Source organism: Cetorhinus maximus, chromosome 9, assembly GCF_964194155.1.
Source record: "Cetorhinus maximus chromosome 9, sCetMax3.hap1.1, whole genome shotgun sequence".
Lineage (NCBI taxonomy): Eukaryota > Metazoa > Chordata > Chondrichthyes > Lamniformes > Cetorhinidae > Cetorhinus > Cetorhinus maximus.
Window position 1 is genome coordinate 119,448,313 of NC_135887.1, and position 24,683 is coordinate 119,472,995.

The following is a 24,683-nucleotide window of genomic DNA, read 5'->3' on the forward strand; positions in this document are numbered from 1 at the left end:
AAATTCCTCCCCTCGGGGGCCACTCTGGGCAAACTGTTACGAGATGACACAGAGTGACCTACTGGTGACCTTTCCTTCAATGCTGCACCCCATTGATGAAAGGGAAAACTTCTAAATATATAGCATTTTTCCCAGCCTCAGGAAGTCCCAAAGTGCTTCACAGCCAATAACTTACTTCTGCAGTGTAGACAATGATGTTATATAAGCAAAGCTGACAGCCAATATGTGCACAGCCAGCCCCACAAATAATAAATTCATTTGGTTTTGGCGGTACTGGTTGAGGAAGGAACGTTGGTGAGGGCACCAGGCGGACTCCATTTAGGAATGGTATCATGGGATCTTTTACATCTATCTAAATGGCTTCATCCAAACATCAGCACTTCTGGCGATGCAGCACTCCCACAGTACTGAACTGAAGCGTCAGTCTTGATTAATGTGTTCAAGTCCTGGTGCAGGGTTACAACCCACAAGCCCTAACGGGCAAGTGTGATGCAAGTGTGCTACCAGCTGATCCAAAGATGGAGTGCTTGAGTGCTTGTTCCCTTCTTGATTCTTGCTGGCAGTGTCAAAGGAACCAATTAAGACTCTGGTCAATCACTCCATCATTGCTCATTTAGGGTCTATCTTCAGAGAAATGCCCTTGGTTTGATTTCTACTTGTCTCATTTCAGCCAGCGCATCTCTAGCTTTTGCTCTTGCCCCTTCACCGTCACCTCCAGGGTGCCTCTAGATTCCGTCCTTGATCCCCTTTTCTTTCCTTGTTTACTTTCAGTTCTTGGGAAACATCAGCAGTCATGGGGTCATTTTCCATATGGATGCCAATGGACTACGCTCTTGCCTATCACCATCTTTGATTCCATAACTATCTTTGTGTTGTCAAACTAACTATCTAATATCAAGTCACAGATGAGCCAGAACCTCTCTGAGAAGATTAAAGCCATATCTTATTTGGTGCCTGCCACATACTCTGTATCCTTGCTTGGGATTCTATCTCCTCCCTGTCTTCTCACTTAATCTAAACCCGTCTCATTCAAACCAAACGAGCTTTAAACCCAAATTTTGAGACAGCATACTTCCAATTCTGCCATGTTGCCATATCTTAACCTCTCCACCAATGAAACTTTTATTGATTGCTAGGTTACACTCTCCACCCCTTTTCCATGTTGGGCTCCAATCCCTCCAAATCCCAAAACCAATCAACGTAGGATACTTACTGAAGCTTCACTAACAGAATGTCTAAAAAATAAATTTAGGATCTTAACTTATCTAATGGTACAATTTTCAATGTTGAAAATGTCTGAATAGAATAGTCTCATCCTGACAATTCAATATTTCATCTTGCACTAAAATTGAAAGCAGTCAATAATTTAAATTAAACAATCTAGAGATAACAACAAAGTCAAAATTTTGGCTACACAGAATTCAAAATCATTGGCCTCATTTGCAAATTGCCTCATATTGCCACCTGACTAGCCCTGTAGCCTCCTCTAACCCTCTGTCCCAACCTACACCAGCGGCCCTCCAACCCTGGCCGCCTATTACATTTATCGCTCCTGTTGCTCCTTCCTTGTTGATAGGACTTCTGTTCTCTGTTATTATAAAGCAGCCTCAAATCCACATCTTTCAACTCTGCCTTTTGGCCAGCTGTCTAAATCCTCTATCACTTGGTTGTCTTTCTCATAGTTTAGGGTAGTTTTATTATGTTAAAGTTGCTGTACAAATGCACCTTATTGTAATGATTGCTTATAGTGCATGACTGTATAGTGATGCATGGAAGGAATGTTAAATATATATTTTTCCCATTTTTATTTACAGTGGTTCTAAAGCTGCTTTTATGCTGTGAAAAATCTGTGCTCTTGGCCTGCAGGTTTCCTATAGCTGGCTGCAAGGTGGAGCCTGCTGGGACGCACTGAGACCGATCGCTGGAAAGACCCAGCAAATCCCACAGGCTTAATTTCAGGTTGCAGTACCACTGTACCTTGCACAGCACAAATTTAACCAATTTGTTCCAAAACAATTATCAAAAACAGGCATATCTGTCAACACCTTTCTTTCATATGTCTAAAGAATAACTGGCAGCTGCTAATGGGGTACAGTTCTTACCATTAAGATGTGAAAGGTAGTCAATGTAAGCCAATATGTATTCTGGAATGTCTCCATACTTCTTTAAACCCAGTTCAAATATCTTGAAGGCCACTGCTTTGTCCTGAAAAGGAGCAGAGAATGCAGTTATGTATTGGGAGCCTCATGGTGCATTTGCAGAGCTGTGAGCTTCAGGACAGAACATGAGAGCTCACCTTACTGCAGTAGTATTCCATTAGTGCAGCAGACACATAGACATGATGGCGTGTTCTTGGATCTTCCCTTGCTTTCTTAAATATGGATCGACCAGACTTGATACCCTCTGCTCTCCGTGCAAATTTCATGTATTGGATGTAAACCTTCAATGCAAACAACAAAATATTAATTTACATTAAAAGAAAATGCTTGTCAGTTTAAAATTACAGGTGTGATTGGGCCAGAGCCATGAAGATTCCATATCCACTCCTAGCCAGTGCTAATTAATTTAGCACATCTCCTACAGTAGGGGGCATTAGAAATTGTCCTCAATACTCCCAGATTAAGAAGGGTGAAGTGATCTACTCACTACAGAAAGTTTCTAGTAAACCATACTGGAAACACAGGGTTGAACATGATGCACCCCTGGGTTAGATAGGCCATTGGCAGTCATTATTTCAGCTTAGATATGAAGAATTTGCTGAAAAGAGACATATGTTGCCGAAGATTTTTGTCTTGCACTCATCAGGACAAATGCAAAAATGCCAAACTTCAAACGATCACAACGTACTCAACCAGCCCGTATTTGCAAAGCCAAAAACAAAACGTCCGCTGTTAGATGTGATTTCGTGAGTGAACAGCACTTGATGAACAATCTTGAGAATGCTAATAGCTACACACTAACAACCAATTTAAGATAATCAGTTATGCTTGTAATGTGGCTCATTTACTCTTGCTAGGAATGCCCTACATTCATACGCAAGGACCCGTTCGCTGTAAACAAAAGGAATGTGTTCAAGCCTTGCGCCTTTTTTGAATTACCCGTGAGCTTGAGGAGCCTATAGTTTTCCAAGTTGCCTTCTTCATGGCAACACCTTGGCCACAGCCGACATGCCAACCAATCAGCACCATTTTTTCCTGTAGTATAACTCGTTGTGATTGTTTGAAATTTGGCATTCTTGCATTTGTTCTGATGAGTGCAAGACAAAAAGCTTTGGCAACATGTCTCTCTTTTCAGCAATATTCAAGTTCTAACCTATCAAGTGACTATATGAAGAATTATTATTTCGGTGAGGTAGTTAAAAACTCGTGGCACTGAAGGAACTGTACAGTAGCTACTGGAGCTCTAAATTCACAGTGAACATTAGCCTACAAATCCAATGGGAGGGCAATTTAAAAGAAAAACAAAGGAAAATAACTGACATAATTAAATAAGGTTACAAGTTGGTTAAGTGCTCAACTCAACTATTACAGTGTTTTATTAGGTGAGGGTATTAAGGGTAACAGAACCAAGGCAGTAAATGGAATTAAGATACAGATCAGCTAATTGAAAGGCAGAACAGGTTTGAAGGGCTGAAAGGCCTATTCCTGTCCTAATGTTTCTACCTATATTTTTGCCTTCTTTCTCGAGCCAAAAGTGGTTGTGGCTCTCCTTTCAACTTCTTGTTTGGACCTCTCAGTCACCCCTGCATCGTTCCCATTTTTCATACATCATTTCTTATTCATAAACTGAAAATAAACAAAAGTAACACTCACCAATGTTGGATCGATATCTTCAATAGCCAAGAGTCTATTGTATATGCTGTGTACCTTTTCATATTTCATCCGACTCTTGAAAAAAGCAGAAGTATATCCATTAAATATGTTAGTAAAACAGGGAACAGGACGCAATGATTAAGACAGTGTGTGTTTTATGTACTAGAGGACAGTGTAATCTCTACTCACTTCTTCATAGTCTGCGTAAGCAAAGTAAAGCAGCATGTTCTTCTTTAACAAAGTGCTGATGGCTCTCTCATAGATGTTTGCAGCCTCATCGCTAAACAGTTTCGCGTTGTTCATGTCCTGCCACAAAGCAACATTTATTACAAAAGCTCCCCAAATGAACCATCACTGACCATTCTGCATAGTGGGGATTCCTATACAATTATGTGAAAGAGCTGCAAGCATATAAAAAGATACCAGTAATGCACTTTGAAAATGTCAGTGTAGTCAGGGTTATTGAAAGTAAACCCAATGTTTTTGATACAACATAAACAAATGGGTCATCGGCCACCTGATGAGGATTTTTTTAAACCACACCTCAGAAGTAAAAACAACACCAACTTGTATTTATATAGCACCTTTAATGTAGTAAAACATCCCAAGGTGCTTCACAGGAATGTTATAAAATAAACTTTGGCACCAAGCTTCAAAGAGATATTAGGGCAAATGACCAAAAGCTGGGTCAAAGAGGCAAGTTTTAAGGAGTGTCTTAAAGGAGGAAAGTGAGGTGGAGACCAGATATTGCTGCAATCTAACCAGGGAGTTTGAAGAATCTCACCAACCCATTAATGTGGCAACAATTTTTGCGACTTTAGTGTCCTAAACCATCCTAAACATCTCCAGGACAATGCTTTGGTTCTGAAATTTTTGGTCTTTGCTCCCTGAAAAACTAAGGTTGAATTTTACATGAGGTATATGAAAAATTACAAATATTAAATCGTCAGTCGACTTTTATGAGATCAACTTTTACACTGGTATATATAGTCAGTTTTAATGAGTGACTTAAAGGAGAGAGAGATAGAGAGGTAGGGAGGGAATTCCAGAGCTTAGGGCCTAAGTAGCTAAAAGCAGTCAGCGATTAAAATCAGGGGTCCACAAGAGGCCAGAATTGGAGGAATGCATATATCTTGGAGGGATGTGGGGCTGCAGGAAATGCAGAGGTAGGAAGGTAACCTCGCTGTGTAAATGGAATGGGGGAGGATGAAATCGGACAACGGCGCTAGTGTGAACTGGATTGGGGGTGAAATTAGAGAACAGGCTAATCTGAGGTGGGTGGGGTTTTCAGGGGAAGACCAGGGAAATCATTTCCAGCTATATTAAGTATTACACATAGTGGGCAAATTGCGTTTGCTATCGTAAACTACTGGATAAAAGACAAGTGTGAATGAAAACCACATGCGCCATATACAAGATACACTGCAGGAACATGCCAAAGCTTTTTCAACAGCAGCTTCCAAACCCACAATCTCTACCACCTAGCAGCAGATGCTTGGGAACACCACCACCTGCAGGTTCCCCTTAAAGTCACACACCATTCTGACTTGGAGCTATATCACCGATCCTTCACTGTCACTGGGTCAAAAGCCTGGAAATCCCTCTCTAATAGCATTATGAGTGTACCTACATCATATGGAATGCAGCGGTTCAAGAAGATGGCCGACCACCACCACCACCTAAAGGGCAATTAGGTATAGGCAGTCTGGCCTTGCTGGTGAATGAACGAATAAGAAAAAAAATTGGGAAGGAATAGCCAGAAATAAACAATCACAATAAAGGATCAGATATCAACAGAAAGACACATTGGAAAGGAACATTCTCGGAGGCAGCCAATGGACCATAATACGAACATATGAATTAGGAGCAGTGGGCCACTTCAAGCCTGCTCCACCATTCAATAACACCATGGCTGATTTGATTGTAACCCCAACTCCACATTCCCACCTACCCCTGATAGCCTTTCCCCCCCTTGCTAATCAAGAGTCTATCTACACCTTAAAAATATTCAAAGACTCTGCTTCTACTGCCTTTAAGGAAGAGAGTTTCAAAGACTCATGACCCTCCAAGAGAAAAAGTTTCTCATCTCTGTCTTAAATGGGCAACCCCTTATTTTTAAACAGTGACACCTTAGTTCTAAATTCTCCCACAAGAGAACATCCTCTCCATATCCACTTTGTCAAGACCCCTCAGGGTCTTATATGGGAAGAATTTTTGGGTCGGTGAGCAGGGGCGGGGCCCGCTCGCCAAAGCACAAAATGACGCGCAGTGATGTCAGACATGCATTCTGACATCACTGCACATCATTTGGATTGTCAAAGGCCTATTAAGGCCATTAAGAAAGTAATTAAAGTTGTTAAGAAAGCTGCCCGTCCAACCTTAAGGTTGGCGGGCAGGCGAAGAGCCGAGGCGGCCCTCGCATTTTTCATGAAATCTCATCCACGGGTGGGATGAGGTTTCATGAAGGGTTTATTAATTAAATAAAAAAAATAGAAAAAATTAATGAGCATGTCCCAGCTCATGTGACAGTTTCACATGAGGGGACATGTCCTTAAATTTTTTTTTTTAACCTTTCTACAATGTTTCATAAGTGAAAGTAATCTCCCTGAGGACCTCCATGCCTCAGGGAGATTTCTGCGCTATTTCGTGCGCATGCACGATAGACCGCAGGTCACGACTCAGGGAATCCCTCCCTGCCCACACAGGGAGCACTCAGCGCTTCCGGGTGTGCATCACACTAAGGCTCACCCACGTAAAATGGCGGTGCGACCCCATTCAGGGGGCGCCGATTGGGTTTGCGCCCGGCTCCACCTGCCCCTGCACAACCCCACAATGGGGGGAAAGTTCTGCCCTATGTTTCAAACAAGTCACCTCTTACTCTTTTAAGTAGATACAAGCCTAGCCTGTCTAACCTTTCCTCACAAAGCAACCTTCCCATTCCAGGTATTAGTCTAGCAAACCTTCTCTGAACTGCTTCCAATGCATTTACATCCTTCCTTCACCAGATGTGGCCTCACCAATGCCCAGTGAAACTGAAGCATAACCTCCCTACTTTTGTTAACGTTTTGAGTCCGCATGACTTATGTCATGCGGACTCAAAACGTTAACTGTGCTCCTCTCCGCAGATGCTGCCAGACCTGCTGAGTTTTTCCAGGTATTTTTGTTTTGGATTTCCAACATCCGCAGTTTTTTGCTTTTATCTCCCTACTTTTGTATTCAATTCCCCACGCAATAAATGATAACATTCTATTAGCGTTCCTAAATACTTGCTATACCTGCATACTAGCCCTTTGCAATTCATGCACTAGGACACCCAGACCCTTCTGTAACTCAGAGCTCTGCAATCTCTCACTATTTAGATAATATGCTTCTTTTTTATCTTTCTTGTGGAAATGAACAATTTCACATTTTCCCACATTATACTCCATTTGCCAGATCTTTGCCCATTCACTTACCCTATCTATATCCCTTCTTAGCCTCCTTATATCCTCTTCACAACTTACTTTCCTACCTATCTTTATGTCATTAGCAAATTTAGCAACCATACCTTCGGTCCCTTCATTCAAGTCATTTATCTAAATTATAAAAAGTTGAGGCCCCAGCACTAATTGTTGTGGCACACCACTTGTTAAGTCTTGCCAACTAGAATAAACCCATTTATGCCTACTCTCCTTCCCGTTAGATAGCCAATCTTCTAACTGTGCCAATATGTTACCCTCTACACCATGAGCCTTTATTTTCCACAATAAACTTTGATGTGGCACCTTCTCAAATGCTTTCTTGTAATCTAAGTAAAGTACATCCATCCGTTCCCCTTTATCCACAGCGTAAGTTTATGTTACTTCTTCAAAGAACTCCAATAAATTGATTAGACATGATTTCACTTTCACAAAATCATGTTGACTGCTTGATTACCTTGAATTTTTCCAAGTGTCCTGCTATTACGTCTTCAATAATAGCTTCTAACATTTTCCCAATGACAGAGGTTAAGCTAACTGGCCTGTAGTTTCCTGCTTTCTGTCTCCTTCCTTTTCTAAATAAAGGAGTTACGTTAGCTATTTTCCAATCTAGTGGAACTTTCGATGAATCTAGGGAATTTTGGAAAACTAAAACCAACTCATCAACTATCTCCTTAGCCACTTCTTTTAAGACCCTATAATAAAGTCCATCAGGACGCAGGGACTCGTCAGCCCACAACTCCAACAATGTGCTCAGTACCACTTCCCTGATGATTGTAAGTTTCCTGAGTTCCTCCCTCCCTTCCATTTCCTGATTTACAGCTATTTCTGGGATGTTATTTGTATCCTCTATAGTGAAGACCAATGCAAAATACCGGTTCAATTCATCTGCCATCTCCTTGTTTTCCATTATTAATTCCCCAGACTCGCTTTCTATAGGACCAACGCTCACTTTGTTAACTCTTTTCTTTTTTGAATATCTATAGAAATTCTTACTATTTGGTTTATTTATTTCTATCTAGCTTTCTCTAAAACCTAATTTTTTCCTCCTTATTAATCTTTTAGTCATTCTTTGATTTTTAAAAAATATTCTGTCCAATCTTCTGACCTGCCACTCATCTTTGCACAGTTATATGCTTTTTCTTTAAGTTTGATACTATATTTGATGTTTTTTAGTTAACGACGGATGGTGGGTCTTCCCTTTGGAACTTTTCTTTCTCGTTGAAATGTATCTATTCTGTGTATTCTGAAATAACTCCTTAAGTGTCTGCCACTGCATCTCTATTGACCTATCCCTTAACCTAATTTGCCAGTTCACTTTAGCTAGCTTTGCTTTCATGCCCTCATAATTGCTCTTATTTAAGTTTAAAATTTGCTGTACCACGGCTATGGTCAGTCAGCTCATCCACCCTGCAGTCCCCACTCTCATCCAAACAAGCTGAGAGAACCTCAAACTTGTTGGACAATTACAAAGGCTGAAGCTCCTGCACTCTGGTCCCCTTACCTGTCACATTTGCAGTCACACTCTCCTGTCCCTGACCACTGACCAAATCAGAAGACCTAAGGGGAGTGACTGCTTCCTGGATCAATGCATCCAAGTAACTTTCCCCCTCCCTATGTGTCGCAGTGTCTGCAGCTTGACCTCTAGTTCAATGACTCTGAGCCGAAGCTCCTCGAGTCGCAAACACTTAATGCAGATGTGTTTGCCCTGGATCCCATCTATCCGCTGCCCTTGTCCTTCTAGATGGTAGTGGTCATGGGTTTGGAAGGTACTGTCGAAGGAGCCTTGGTGAATTCCTGCATTGCATCTTGTAGATGGTACACACTGCTGCTACTGTGCGTCGGTGGTGGAGGGAGTGAACGTTTGTGGATGTGGTGCCAATCAAGTGGACTGCTTTGTACTGGACGGTGTCAAGCTTCTTGAGTGTTGTGGGCGCTACTCTCATCCAGGCAAGTGGGGAGTATTCCATCACACTCCTGACTTGTAGATGGTGGACAGGCTTTGGGGAGTCAGGAGGTGAGTTACTCGTCACAGGATTCCTAGCCTCTGACCTGCTCTTGTAGCCACAGTATTTATATGGCTAGTCCAGTTCAGTTTCTGGTCAATGGTAACCCCCAGGATGTTGATAGTGGGGGATTCAGTGATGGTAATGACATTGAACATCAAGGGGCGATGATTGGATTCTCTCTTGTTGGAGATGGTCATCCTCTGACACTTGTGCGAATGTTATTTGCCATTTGTCAGCCCAAGCCTGGATATTGTCCAGGTCCTGCTGCATTTAGACATGGACTGCTTCAGTGTCTGAGGAGTCGTGAATGGTGTTGAACATTGTGCTATAATCAGCAAACATTCCACTTCTGACCTTATGATGGAATGAAGGTTATTGATGAAGCAGCTGAAAATGGCTGGGCCGAGGACTCTACCCTGAGGAACTCCTGCAGTGATGTCCTGGAGCTGAGATAACTGACCTCCAACAACCACAACCATCTTCCTTTGCGCTAGGTATGACTCCAACCAGCAGAGAGTTTTGCCCCTGATTCCCATTGACTCCAGTTTTACCAGGGCTCCTTGATGCCACACTCAGTCAAATGCAGCCTTGATGTCAAGGGCAGTCACTTTCACCTCACCTCGGGAGTTCAGCTCTTTCGTCCATGCTTGAACCAAGGCTGTGATGAGGTCAGGAGCCGAGTGGCCCTGGCAGAATCCAAACTGAGTGTCAGTGAGCAGGTTATTGCTAAGCAAGTGCCGTTTGATAGCACCCCTTCCATCACTTTACTGGTGATCAAGAGTAGACTGATGGGGCGATAATTGGTCAGATTGGACTTGTCCTGCTTTTTGTGTACATGGATGTGGCATGACAGGTTCTTTTAAATTTTTGATGCAGTTGATTATTGTGTTCCAGGCCATGGAATATTAAGCAATGGTCTCAAGAATTATTTTAGCCATTTATGTAAAACAATGTGCAATTTTTTCTGCAGTGCTCTCCATTAAAATAGGAATAATAATTCTCTTGTAATTGGCATTTTAGGGTATCTAATGGCACAATGGCCTTGCCATCGACACTCACATCCCATGAATGAATAAAAGAAAATACAAAGTTTGCCACATTTTCTTAGTTATGATTTGGTTGAACTGAAGAAGATGAACTGATCATTTGACAGAATTAGCTATGTAGTAGCTTACCCCCTTTTCTGCTAGTAATTTGCTCGATTGCTCCAGGTACTGGGCAGCTTCGTACCAGATGTCAGGATGATGCCCTAAAACTAGCAGACATTGTTCGTAGGCAAACATAACTGCAACAAAGACACATATAATTCTTAAGAATTTATACAAATATCGTGTCAGTTCTACAGCAGATCTTCTCTACCATGCAAACATCAATAATGACATTCTATCTACAGAAAGCTATTCTTAAGCAGAGTTTTTATTGATTTCTACCCTCTTTCCCAAGTTAAAAAGATTTTGACATGTCCTTCTAAGATATCCCAAATGCTTTACAGACAATGCAATACTTCAGAAGTGCAACACTTGGAGGAGATGTAGTGGTAATGTCAATGGACAAGTAATCCAGAGGCCCAGACTAACGCTTTGGGAACATGGGTTCAAATCCCACCACGGTAGCTGGTAGAATTTAAATTCAATTAATAAAATCTGGAATTAAAAAGTTACACCATTGTCGATTGAACTCATCCGGTTTACTAATGCCCTTTAGGGAAGGAAATCGGCCATCCCATCATAACCTGATCTGGCCTACATGTGACTCCAGACCCACAACAATATAGTTGACTCTGCAATGGCCTAGCAAATCAGGCAATTAGGGATGGGCAACAAATGCTGGCTTTGCCAGTGATGCCCACATCCCATGAAAGAATAAAAAAACCAACTTGTATTTATGTAGTGCCTTTAAACTAGTAAAACATCCCAAGGCACTTCACAGGAACATTATCAATCAAAATTTGATGCTGAGCAGAGCACAGCAGGTTCAATGAGCCAAACTGCCTATTCCTGCTCCTATTTCTAACGATCTGAGCCACGTAAGGAGATATGAGGACAGGTGAGTAAAATTTTAGTCAAAGTAGTAGGTGTTAAGGAGCGTCTTAAAGAAGGAAGGGGAGGTAGAGAGATGCAGAGGTTTTGGGATGAAATTCCAGGGCTCAGTGCAGTGATCATTATGTAAACAAACATGGCAACCAATTTATGCACAGCAAGATCCCTCAAAAAGCAGCGATTTAAATGACCAGTTAATCTGTTTTCGGTTTGCCTTTCTGCAATACAGCACTGGCCCTGTTAAGTAGTCCCACCTCGCTTGGTGATTAGTGTTTGGTCTTCTGTTCGAAGTGGGTTACTTTTTTCCCATTGGATATATTTCTTCCACATGTCGACCTGTTGTGCTTCCTGTGGGCTGTTCTGTGGCGGGACTGATGGTGCATTGCGGTCCAGACCTTTCATGACAGTCTCGTACTCCTGTAACAAAGGCACAAAAGTTTATGAATCTATTTCTTGAGTTTAAAAAAAAAATCAGACTTTTAAAACCTTTCTAATTTGCATCAACTTAGACACAAGCATCTTGAAGGAAAATAGGAATACCTTTGCCACTCGTCGAGCATTCATGTAATCTCTGCTACGATCTTCAATCATTTTCTTAGCAAGGTGAATATTGATGCTCTGTGGAGGAACAGATCACAACTCTGCAACTAATTGTTTTCTTTCATCATTATATATTTCTGTATCTAAAATCGCACCTCAGGGACACACAGAACATTTAGTCAGGAAATTTACAAGCTAAATGATTAGTTCTGCAAAAGCTGCTCGTTTCATAAGAGACCATTAATATAGAGTGTGCAAAGTTCTTTAATGCAATGACTCCTTAAGACAATCATCATTAATGAAATGTGCTCACTAGGGGAGGCGGTGGCATTATCACTGGACTAGTATTCCAGAGACCCAGGGTAATTCTCTGGGGACCCGGGTTTGAATCCCACCATGGCAGATGGTGAAATATGAATCCAATAAAAATCTGGAATTAAAAGTCTAATGATAACCATGAAACCATTGTCGATTGTCGCAAAAACCCATCTGGTTCACTAATGTCCTTTAGGAAAGGAAATCTGCTGTCCTTACCTGGTTTGGCCTACACGTGACTCCAGACCCACAGCAATGTGGCTGACTCTTAAAATGCCCTTTGAACAAGTGCAATTAGGGATAGGCAATCAAACACTGGCCTAGCTCTCGATGCCCACATCCCATGGGGGCAAATAAAAAAAAGTACTGTTCTCATTTTGAAATGCCATGCATTCTTAATATCAGTTTCGCTCAGTATCTTTTCCATCCTGTGACAGGAGCAAAACATTTCACACGTCACATCTGCAACTTGTTTCTTCTGAAAATCTGTGTAACGTCAGCATTTGGCACTGGTGGCTTGAAGCAGTTGTCAGATGGATACACCTAGCCCAACGTTCACTTTATCAGGCTGGTCTGGCACATTATGGAGAAACAGGCCTCATAATCAGGCACTGCAACCATGGTTTCTAATGAAAACAGCAGCTTTTGGGTAACTGAACAAAGCACTCTAACAACGCGATAACTGGTTGTACTGTTATTCTAACAGCAAAACCATAGTGGATTTTGGAAAATGTAGAGGCTGAAGTTACTCCCTCCATCAATTTTAACAAATGAGTTTACACGTCCAATGTTTGCTGTCTTAAAGTTGTTGATCCATTCAAAATGAACAGGTTGGCAAAAAAGAGATTTTATCCAAATGTCACTCTTTCTTTAATAATATGACACAGAATAACTTAAACTTCAATGACTTATTTTTGTAATGCTGAAAAGGAAACATACAAAAAATGCATTTGTTGGCATAAGCATAGAGTTGATTCCTAGAACAATTTTGACACCCTACAGTGTTAGGTGCCTCTTAGCTCTGTCATTACAGCAAAAACTTCTATCTGAAACCCAAATGTATCCACTGACTACTGATGAGTTCCAACAGTTCTCAAGTGGATGGCTAAACTGGAGAAGTTGAGCTTGTTTTCTTTAGAACAGAGAGAGCTAAGAGTAGATTTGATGGAGGTGTTTAAAATCACGGGCAGAATTTTCTGGTCAGGTAGCAGGGACGTCACTGCGCGTCATTTAGATTTTCAGTTCGCAGGCACGCAGCCGAGTCGGCTAGGCGCCCACCGAACTGTCAAAGGCCTATTAAGGCCTGTTTAAAACTAATTAAATCAATTAGATGAACTACCTTAAGGTTGGTGGGCAGGCGAAGAGCCCAGGCGGCCTTCACATTTTTCATGGAACCTCATCCACAGGCAGAATGAGGTTTCATGAAGTGTTTATAAATTAAATACATTTTTTAATTAATGATCCTTGACATGTCCCAGCTCATGTCACACTGTCACACGAGGGGACGTCTTAAAATATTTTCAATTCATTATTTAAATGTTTGAACCGTAAACAAATCTCCCTGAGGTACCTCTGTGCCTCAGGGAGATTTCTGCGTGTGGGAAAGAGCACAGGCCTGGACTCAGGGAATCCCCCCCGCAACCTGCACAGGGAGCACTCAGTGCTTCTGGGTGAGCGTCACACTGGGCAGGCCTTAATTGGCCCGCCCACATAAAATGGCGGCGCGCACCCGATCGGGGGCGCTGATCGGGTTCGCGCTCGCTCCCGCCCGCCCCTGCACAACCCCCCCCCCCCCCCCCCCCCCCACCCAATGGGGGGAAAATTCAGCCCCACGAAGGGTATAGATAGAATAAATAAAGAGAAATGGATTCCAATGGCTGCAGGGTTGAGAACCAGAGGGCGTGGGTTTAAGGGGTTGTTGAGAGAACGACAGAGGGTATGAGTAATAACTTTTCCACACAATGAATGGTTAGAATTTGGAATACACAGCCTGATAAGATGTGGGATGAAGCTTCAATCATAGCTTTCAAAAGGAAGTTGATAAATACTTGCAGAGATATGAGGGAAGAGCAATTGAGTGGAACTAACTATTACTCTTCAAAAGAGCTGGCACAGGCTTGATCAGCCGAATGGCCTCCTTCTTGGCTGTACTATTTTATGATTCCTTAAAAACCCCTTTTCAGCCTAGGAAGAGGATGTAATTACCTTGCAGAGCTTAGCTCTGCCTCTTATCCCCACCACTGAGCTCATCTCATGTTGACTGAATGGAGCACCGTTAACACAGCTTATGGAAAAGTCTCCAGAGCGTGCGGACCTGCCTTTTTAGATAACGCTGCAGAGTGTGAAACAGGGGTTGGAAGTGGAGAGACAAAGTACAAAAAAAAATTCTACCAAGTTTTGAGCCAGATCAGAATATAAATTGCGCTAGCGAAAATGCTGTACTCTCGAAATAGTACAAAATTATGTTTATCCGATATCAAAACTACTAATAATAATCAGATTTGTCCAAGAAAAAAAACAATAATTTTAACCATTTTTTTCTGCACTATAATTGAAAACTTCAGTCAGCTGAAGTCTGCTTTAACTGTAGAGTAATATTTGGGGCTAAAATTTTTACCTCTTCATATTTATTATAATCTCGCCATAACTGCTCAATATTTATCATAGGATTGACACAGCCTCGCTGATACACCCGACGAACTGCTGTTATCCTTTGGTTCTCTGCATAGGATCCCACAGCTTCCCTATCAAAGGGACAAGTCATTTGTAAGTATGGCAGAATTAGCAGACATTTTAGATTTTTGACAAAAAAAGTAAAATATCCAAATGAATGAAAAAAAATATAATACTTACACTCCTTTCAAAAAGTTAATGTAATCAACCCAAATCTGTAAAAGATTTAGAATTATTAAAATTAATGCAATTCTTATGTCACATTGCAATATTTTTTTTAATCAAAATAGCCTTTTAAAAAGTTTCAAGAACAAATGAAAAGAATTACTTGATAAGACATAATCTCCATCCCGATTTTATCTAAAGCAAAATCGTATGCTTGGGCCATCTTCTCTCTGGAATGCAAGTAACGAAAACATTACAGGATGATACAGAATACTTCATCCTTCGATATTTTTAATACTTTGAGAATAAAGTAAGCCGAGATGAAAGGAAGTTACAGCATTTTATTAATGGTTTTGAACTATTCATTCCTTACTTGTAACTAGGAAGTTTGCCTTTAGTTTCCCGCACATAGGCCAAGTAACATTTCCATAGATCAATATGCAAAACCTTCATAAGACATCGCTGAAACAACTGGAAACAAATGAAAGCAGAATATGTCATCTTTGAATAATAAACTTTTTAAAAACATTTATTTCTTGCCACTTTTTGGGTCCCCCTGCACCATTTGTTATTCCATGACCAAGAGGAACTGTTGCTAGGTCTTCTTCAATCTGGTTCAAAGCAGCTGCAGAATAAATGTGGCATGGCACATTTGAGGCTAGGAACCTGACTTCCACCAGAGAATGGACTGGAAAATAAGGAGCAGAGGTCACTGCACTTGATTCATTGAAGTACATAGAATATAAAGCACAGAAACAGGCCATTCAGCCCAAACAGCCCATGTTGGTGTTTATTATATAAACAAAAAAGGCTGGAAAACTCAGCGGGTCTGGCAGCATCTGTGGAGAGAGAAACAGAGTTAACAGAGCTGCTCTGAAGAAGTCATACGGACTCGAAACTTTAACACCGTTTCTCTCTCCACAGATGCTGCCAGACTTGCTGAGTTTTCCAGCATTTTTTGTTTTTATTTCAGATTTCCAGCATCTGCAGTATTTTGCTTTTATCTTGGTGTTTATTATGCTCCACGAGTACCTCCCATTCTTCCTTACCTAATTCTATCAGCAATTCTATTCCCATCTCCCTCACATGCTTACTAGCTTCCCCTTAAATGCATCTACACTATTCATTTCAACCATTCCCTGTGATAGCAAGTTACATACTCTCACCACTCTCTGGGTAAAGAAGTTTCTTCTGAATTACCTATTGGATTTCTTGGTGACTATCTTATATTGACAGCCTCCAGTTTTAGTCTTCCCCACAGCTGCAAACATTCTCTTTATCTACTGCATCAAAGCCTCTCAAATTTAAAGACCTCTATTAGATCAGCCCTCAGCCTTCTCTTTGAGAAATGAAACCTGATTCATGAGTGCTTCTAAAATGCAAAGTCTATCATTAAAGTCCTCACTGAATCAACAGTATTTGTTTTAACATGCTACTTTTAACTTTCCCTCTCTCTAGGATAGTGCCTTGCCTCTAGCCTGACACTTCTACCCTATTGGTTGGTTGGAGATCAGGTGCTACGAATGAGAAATCTTTCATGAATTAACTTGCAATCAACTCCTTCCCATGACAATCAGTTCACTTGTTAGTCTGCCAAACCATCTTACAATAACAGATTCTCTTTTGAAAATAAAATTGAACCCAAAACCGTTCCTCTTTGTCATGGCAAAATAATCTGCGGAAAGTCATTCATCCATCCAGACACATAAACATTGATATGCAAATGTCACCATATATTACAAGAGCCCACGGTTCCAAATGTTTAGAGCTCGCATCGCATGAACACAAACATTCATCTTGCATTGCTACGGACACTCCGCATTGTTGACAAGTTGCCAGGTTGGCCTCATGTATTTTGGAATAGCACAAGGCTATTAACTAACTGTGCTTGTAAAAACTAACCTGTAATAAAATTATTGAGCTTGGTTCACCCACCATTTAAAAAGAAATATTCTAACAAAAAAGTTCCAAGGCACGGGTGCTGCTCAGCATGAGCAACCATCCTGTAATTTGCCTTACTGTCCCACGTCCTGTATGTGGGCTTCCTGGGACGCCATTTGTTCTGGATTCCTCTGGGCAGCGAATGGGAGACTGTTTAAGACTCCTCTTGCCGATGCCCAAGTGCATATTTGGTGTCTGTGGATGCGTACTATGCTGCTGTGCATGCACAGCCCAGGGCCCACACAGAGTCCAGGGTCCCAGCAGGCCCAGGGGGCTCTGGCAAGCCTTGAAGGGGGTTGTGGTCGGGGGCTGGGGGGAATTTGGTGCGGGTTGGAGGGGGGGTTTTGGGAAGAGGGGCTTCTGAGTATGTCTGAGGGGGGAGGCAAGTTGGACAGAGGTGTGTGTTAGCGTTTGGGGAACAGTGTGGAGCTTCGGAGGAGCAGTATGCACAGTGTCAATGGGGTCGAGAGGGCAGACTGTATGCAAAGTATTTATATGTGGAACATTACGAGGGCATAGTTTTGATTTTGGGCATCTCTTTTGGACCTCCATGACCCTGGAGATGCTGTGCACTTTGTTTCCCTGACCCCCCACCCCAGTCAAAGTGTCCCTTATTTTTTTCACACAGAGTTGGTCACCCTGGTGCTGCTCATGAAGGCTTGTGAAAACTTTTAAAGTTGTCAAGCTAATAAGTTGTAGCTCACTGACAGACTAACAATAACAAGGTTCTCCCACATCTAGCGAGTGCTTAGATTAAAAATGAAACAGGTTTACCTTTTCAACTTTGTCGTAGTTTTTTGCTTTTATCTGCATCAATAAAATAGAGATTCAATCATTACATCTTATACAAGTACAGAGAAACCATGTCATTAGAACCCTGTTATAGTTACGGGTACCTCATTCATGCAAACTTTTCACTGTTGAACTCTGACATAGAAGAAAACATCATAAAAGATGTATACAGTCAACAGTAAACATCTGTGTGACATATTCAGATTACCTTTAGTTGGCAATGATCATGAGTCATTTATTGTCATCAGTCATAAAATTGGAAAGATTACTGGTTTGTTCATTCCCCAAAATATTTTAATAACTTATAAAAATTAGAGAGAGAGAGAGAGAAAGAAAAAGGGGGACAAAAAACGAGAAAGTAAAGAATGAATGACTTGCAATAAGTTCAAATTTAAATCACTGAACTTGTTTAACAGCTCAATTGCACTTTGAAGTACAACAATTATTTACATTTATAGACATGAATGCTTAAAAACAATTTTTGTGTCAATACTGTATTTCATTAATTCATTTTATGTTCTAGTAATCAGCATGAAGTTCACACCAGATGACAAGTTCACTTTCCAACCCCATTCAAACACCACAGTGGTCACTACTGAGATCAGTATAATTCTATTGGATGACAAGCTGGCCTTAAAGATGGGATTTGATTCCAAGAGGGTACAAAACAATATTGGGAACTTTAGCTACAAATCACAGTTTGGAACATGGCTACGTTGGATCTGGAGCTGATATTTACCTTGCTCCAGGTCGTGAAAGATAAAAATTAAATGTCATATTTTTTGCTGAAATGTTAAATATGCAGCTGCATTGGGTTAGAGTTCTGCAAATAAATACAGCAATAAGAAAGCAATTCTTGCCTGCGTCAAGAAAACACACCCTGACCTGCCAGTTTTGTTGCTCACTGCATGAATTGTAGGTTTGATCTCTTCCAATGTGAAGTGAGAACAAATAACTCCTGTTGGCTCCTTTCACATCATCCAAAATTAAAAAACAGAATATTATGAATATTTCCAACATCTTTTGAAGGCTCCTATTTTTAAAATAAAAGTTACAACTGATTGACCTATTTAACTTCTCTATTTTGGAAGAGGCGAGAAGCAGAGTACAAATAAAATGGTTTCATAATCATGGATAAAAAAAAACTGCTCTACAGCCATCAAGGATATGGAATTTCAACAAGGGACAGGGTTCCCATTTGATGATTAGTCTTTTTGATCAAAAGGTTTTTGTACAAACTTAAACGTATTCCTGGAACTATGCACAGCCCACAGCTCTCAGCTAGGAGTCATCATATCCAATGATTGGGCTGACATAGAGTGGCAGTAGGAAACTCAAGATTCAAACTGTCTTTTGCAAAGTACAGAGAAACCACTGTGGTATGTGGAGTACCTGCCAAGACAAGACAAATGGACTTGGGTGATAGTCTTGCACTACTTTAGCATGTGAGGGAAAAGGTTTAATGCTACTTCTAGAAATGTATTAGAATTCACCTGACAAATCACCAACTCTTCTAATCTAAACCAACTTTTTTTGCAGACAACTGGCTTACAAACATTCGAAATAGGGGAAGTAGGCTATTCGGTCCCTCGAGCCTACTCCGCCATTCAATAAATCAAGGCTGATCTGTTTGTGTTTCGAGTTCCACATTCCCATCTACTCCCGATTCCCTTGCCTAACAAGAACCTACCTACCTCGTCCTTAAAAATATTAGTGACCCCGCCTTTGCCGCCTTCTGAGGCAGAGAGTTTCAGTCACACGACCTTGAGAAAAAATAGCCTTCTTGATTACATGCTGTAGCTGCACAGTAACTTTTTGACTCATGCACGAGAACACCTAGATTCCTCTGCACCTCAGAATTCAGCAGTTGTTCTCCGTTTAAGTAATACTCTGCCTTTTAATTCTTCCTGCCAAAGTGAACATCTTCACATTTTTCCACATTATACTCCATCTGCCAGATTTTTGCACACTCACTCAACTTATCTATCTCTGTCTGCAAACTCCTTAAGCCCCCCTCACAACATACTTTCCTACCTATTTTTGTGTGGTCTGCAAATTTAACTACCATGTCTTTGCTCCCCTCATCTAAGTCAATGATATAAATTGTAAAACGTTGAGGCCCCAGCACAGACCCCTGCGGGACTCCACTCATCACATTCTGCCAACCATTTTTGCATACTCTCAGTTCTCTGCTAGCCAGCCAATCTTCTATCCAAACTGATATGTCATCCCCTACACCATGAGCTTTTATTTTCCGCAATAACCTTTGATGTGGCACCTTATCAAAAGCTTAGTTATTTCATGTGCAAATCTATTATGTATATATTGTTTATGTACTAGTTGATCTTCAATTGCATTGACATGGAGAGTGGGAATGGGGAGTGTTGCTTTCAGATGAGATGAGGTTAGAGGGCAGGACATAATTAAACTTGGGCATTCAGATGTAATTCAGTTACCATTTTAAAGTAATATATTTGGTCCATATTTTTATACAGTACCTTACTTTTATATTATTTGTAATTAAAAAGTTAAACTCAGAGGTAAGTGGAAGCAGAGAGTTGGTTGTGGCATAGAAGTTTCTCCACGTTATAGACTGAGATGCCGGTAGATGTAAAACTTAGATGTTACAGTGTCACCACTGGCAAGAGGATGTAATTACACCGTGACTAGCTTACGTAGGTAGTTTCCATTATAAATATGGACATAGAGGAGATTATAATAGAACTGCAGGTAGCCATTAAGTCTAAAACAAAATATATATAAAAAATTAAGTTTTAAGATGTGCCTGTCACACATCGGGTGGCACATTGTCACACATACAAGTTCTGTCATACTTTAAAAAGCACAAATGATGAGAGAAAGCCAACAGTTTGCCTACCAACAGAAAATGCTTTCCTACTGGCTAAAGCAATCAACCAAAAAAAAACATCAGTACAATCGCTAAGTGATCCAAGAATCTGCTCATGAACAATTAGCTTCTAGTTTACCCAAGATGTACAGGAGTCGTCTTAAAGGTTAAAGTTACATGCAGCTACAGCTACTCTTTAACAGCAGAATATGATGTACATTAAATACCCCCTTGTAAGTCTGCTTATCGTCGGATTTATCATAAGCAACTCCATGAATATATTCCAATAGATATTAAAAAGGCAACTAATGCCTCTGCACCTGCATTTAATCTGCAGATTGTTAGCTACAATGAATCCTTATTATTTTAGAATTGTAATAATTTTAGACAGTGAGATTTATACCAATGCACAGTATCCAAACTCCATAAGGTTTACATATTGGCTGTAAAATCTTTCAGCTATCTTAGCCCTTCTCTCTATTTAAACCCTTTGCTGCTTCTGTCCCTTTTAAAAGCATCTCAAAGTCTCCCTTGATCCACATTTTTGGTCATCTTTCTGATCTCTATCACTTCCAACAGCGCAGAGCTTTGGTTCCTTTTTGAAGATATTAATAATGGATTATAAGTGTAAATTGTTTATCTCACCCTAATGGATGTAATTTAGTTGAATTTACAAATTTAATTTGACAATAAACAGACTTATTAGTCTGGTGGGCTGGCAAAAGGTATGCTGCAAAAGATAGATTTTTTTTACTATAAAGGGGCTTCATCTTAGCAGGAACATGCAAAGGTGTGATCTTAAATTTATACAATATATGGAGCTTTCAATACATAAATCATAGATAATTGAGGTCTGTCAACATTGCCTCAGCAAATTAGGTACTTATACATGGAATGCCCAACGCTTTAAGAGATTTTACATTCTTTAAATGGTGAAGATCAGTCTTAAGATTGATTCCTGTTTTTTTTAAAACAGCTTTTTATAGAGCATTTTTCTCTCTGCTGAATGATTTGTGATGTGGTCAAGCAACTTGCTCCAAGGATTCTGCTAATGAAATTCAAACTGGTCACCAGGAGCCCAAGATATAACTTTCCTACCTTCCTCCCAGTGTACAAGCATTGTCTCAAAAAGAGTACAACAAAAACTGGTAACTCAGCGTGAGTGATAACAGGTACGAGTCTGGCTCCCATTGCTACATTTTAAGAACATAAGAAATAGGAGCATAAGACAATACAGCCTGTCGAGCCTGGTCTGCCATTCAACATGATCATGGCTGATCTTGGGCTTCAACTCCACTTTCTCCATGTCCCTGGATTCCCTTAGAGAACAAAAATCTGTCTCAGCCTTAAATATATTCATTAAATATCTGGGGTAGAGAATTCCAAAGATTCAAAGCCGTTTGAGTGAAAAAAATTCTCTTCATCTCAGTCCTAAATTATTAGCCCCTTATCTTGAAACTGTGCACCATGTTTTAGATTTCCCAGCAAGGGGGAAACAACATTTCAGCATCTGCCCTGTCAAACCCCCTCATAATCTCAAATGTTTCAATGAGATCACTCTCATTCTTCTAAACTACAGAGAATATAGACTTAATTTACTCAGCTTCTCATCATAGGACAAATCTCTCACTCCAGGGACCAATTTAGTGAGCCTTCTCTGTACTGTCTCCAATGAAAGTATATCCTTCCTTAAACATGGAGACCAAAATTGCACAGTGTTGCAGGTGTGGTCTCACTAAAGCCCCATACAATTGTAGCAAGACTTCTTTATTCTTGTACTCTAATCCCCTTGCAATAAAGGTCAACAGGCTATTTGCTTTCCTAACTGCTTGCTGTAAACATGTACAAGAAACGCAAAAGATTAGCACAAGTCTCTCTGAACATCAAAAGTTACAAGTTTAATGCCTTTTAAAAAATATTCTGCTCTTCTATTCTTACGATCAAAGTGATACGCCATCTGCCATCTTGTTGCCCCCTCACATAACTTTTGCAGCTTCTTTGTGTCCTCCTCACAACTTGCACTCCCACCTAGCTTTGTATCGTCAGCATACATTACTCTCTGCCTCTTCGTCTAAATCATTAATATAGGTTGTAAATAGCTGGAGCCCTAGCACTGATCCTTGCAGCACTTTTTATTCTTTATTATTTCATGGGATGTGGGTGTAAATGGCAATTTGTTGCCCATTCCTAACTGCCCTTAAACTGAGTGGCTTGCTAGGCCGTTTCAGAGGGCAGTTAAGAGTCAACCACATTGCTGTGAGTCTGGAGTCACATGTAGATCAGTCCAGGTAAGGATGGCAGATTTCCTTCCCTAAAGGGCATTAGTGAACCAGATGGATAGTTTCATGGTCGCCATTACTAAAACCAGTTTTCAATTCCAGATTTATTAGTGAAATGAAATTCCATGGTGGGATCTGCACCCATGTCCCCAGAGCATTAACCTGGGCCTCCGGATTTCTAGTCCAGTGACATTTCCATTATGCCACCATCTCACTCCATTAGGAGTGTCAGTTACTCATTTTACAGAGCAACTTATATTCTTACATTCCATAGGTATATTGCCACTCTCCAGTTCTTATTAATGAGTATCAATGATTGTGCTAAAGAATTACTACAAAAGTCCTTCAAATAGATACTATGCTGGCTAAGTAAGTGGAATCGTAACCTGAATGAGCTTTATTCCAAAAAAAGTGCTGGCAATGAATTTTTTGATGTAATGCACCTTGCAGCATTGGAACCTGGGCACTGAAATGCATGTTAGTGTCAGCTACCGATCCTACAGACCAACTTACATTCCATGGATATATTGCCACTCTATCCTCAAGATGTTTAACAGTTGAAGGAAGCTATATTGTCCAACCCATCAACCATATCGCCGAGTAATTTTCCTGCATACCAATCCTATTACCAAGAAGGGGTATTACGGTGGAAATCATTTGTACCTAACTGTCTCCATCAGTTAATTCCATGGTTCCAGTGCAGCCCTTTACCCTCTTGGTGCAGTCATTGGTGAATCAGAATAGCAGGGCTTTTTGTACTCAATCAACATTGGTGAGAGTTGAGGACCAAGGCAGCAATCGCCATCCTTCACACATGGATGTTTGAACTGGAAGCCAACGTCTCAATGGCAGTTATGAAAGCATTGTTCCAGACTCGGACAGGGTCCATCCTGGTGCTAAATCTTCTGCTTATGTTTGAACAATAAGCACCTGCCTAGTCAGAGGAAGAGCAATGAGTGAATTATGCCAATACTTCTTTTTATGTTTTTTTTTCCCCCAAGTTTCTGTCGCAACTTCTTTGATTCTCTTTTTGTGACAGAAATACTTCATCAAATCAAATGATTCTAGTGACACCAGTCATTGCTATGGGACACTGGAAAAACTTTCCTGTGGTTTAACCATGTTTTTTAAAGAAGGACTAGGTTCATGATGGATAGACTGTTGTTACCAATTCCCAACACAGCAAGTTTCCAATGGCAACCATTTTCCTTTGGGATAAGCATAAAGAAACTTCAGAGATAACTGTGCTAATGTTAGAACATATTGAAAAGATTTATTCATACTGGTTTATTAATTTATTAATGATGATCAAATATACAGATAGTTACAATAATTAACAGGAAACTTTCCAAAGATTCTTATGATTGATAAGCTTCAACAAACAACAAAAATGGACCAGTTAAAACAAGGAAGTAGCAACAATTTCATCATTACAGTTGGGCTAGTGAAAATCCAGCTACTGATAGATGTACTTGACATTCCATCAGTCTATGCTGACTTTAATCCCATGCAGGGCATTGTAATCATAACTGCTGTAGTATCCAGTATCAAAAGTACAATTGTTAATAAATAGAAAAAAAACTGGAAATCTGGAGGAACAAACCTTCTACACATGAAATGCTGGAAATGCATAGCAAGTCAATCAAGGTTTGTAAAGAGAAAAGATAGCTCAACACTTCAAGTGTAACCCTCCATCAGAACCGGAAACTGATGGCCCAATTATCGAAAGGCTTTTAAAATGAGTTGAATGACCAGTAAATTGCACAACATAATACAAAAACAGAAACGCTGGAAGCACACAGCAGGTTGTTA

General features: G+C 40.5%; 2 protein-coding genes across 3 annotated transcripts in view; one reads left to right on the top strand and one right to left on the bottom strand.

The window, feature by feature from the left end:
- tcp11l1 (t-complex 11, testis-specific-like 1) overlaps positions 1-2,302 on the top strand; it is a 74,799-nt gene extending 72,497 nt beyond the window's left edge. Inside the window, exon 12 of the mRNA XM_078549469.1 lies at positions 1,867-2,302. The gene's annotated coding sequence lies outside the window, so the exon portion shown is untranslated. The remainder of the gene's footprint in view (positions 1-1,866) is intronic.
- cstf3 (cleavage stimulation factor, 3' pre-RNA, subunit 3) overlaps positions 1-24,683 on the bottom strand; it is a 107,308-nt gene that overhangs the window by 24,440 nt on the left and 58,185 nt on the right. For both annotated transcript variants that reach the window (XM_078549462.1, XM_078549461.1), the window contains exons 4-15: positions 17,727-17,759; positions 15,385-15,482; positions 15,175-15,241; positions 15,027-15,061; positions 14,791-14,917; positions 11,859-11,936; positions 11,573-11,735; positions 10,455-10,564; positions 4,002-4,118; positions 3,813-3,887; positions 2,297-2,440; positions 2,103-2,205 (exon numbers count right to left, since the gene is read on the bottom strand). In XM_078549462.1, the coding sequence (XP_078405588.1) occupies positions 2,103-2,205; positions 2,297-2,440; positions 3,813-3,887; positions 4,002-4,118; positions 10,455-10,564; positions 11,573-11,735; positions 11,859-11,936; positions 14,791-14,917; positions 15,027-15,061; positions 15,175-15,241; positions 15,385-15,482; positions 17,727-17,759 (1,150 nt within the window). The remainder of the gene's footprint in view (positions 1-2,102; positions 2,206-2,296; positions 2,441-3,812; positions 3,888-4,001; positions 4,119-10,454; positions 10,565-11,572; positions 11,736-11,858; positions 11,937-14,790; positions 14,918-15,026; positions 15,062-15,174; positions 15,242-15,384; positions 15,483-17,726; positions 17,760-24,683) is intronic.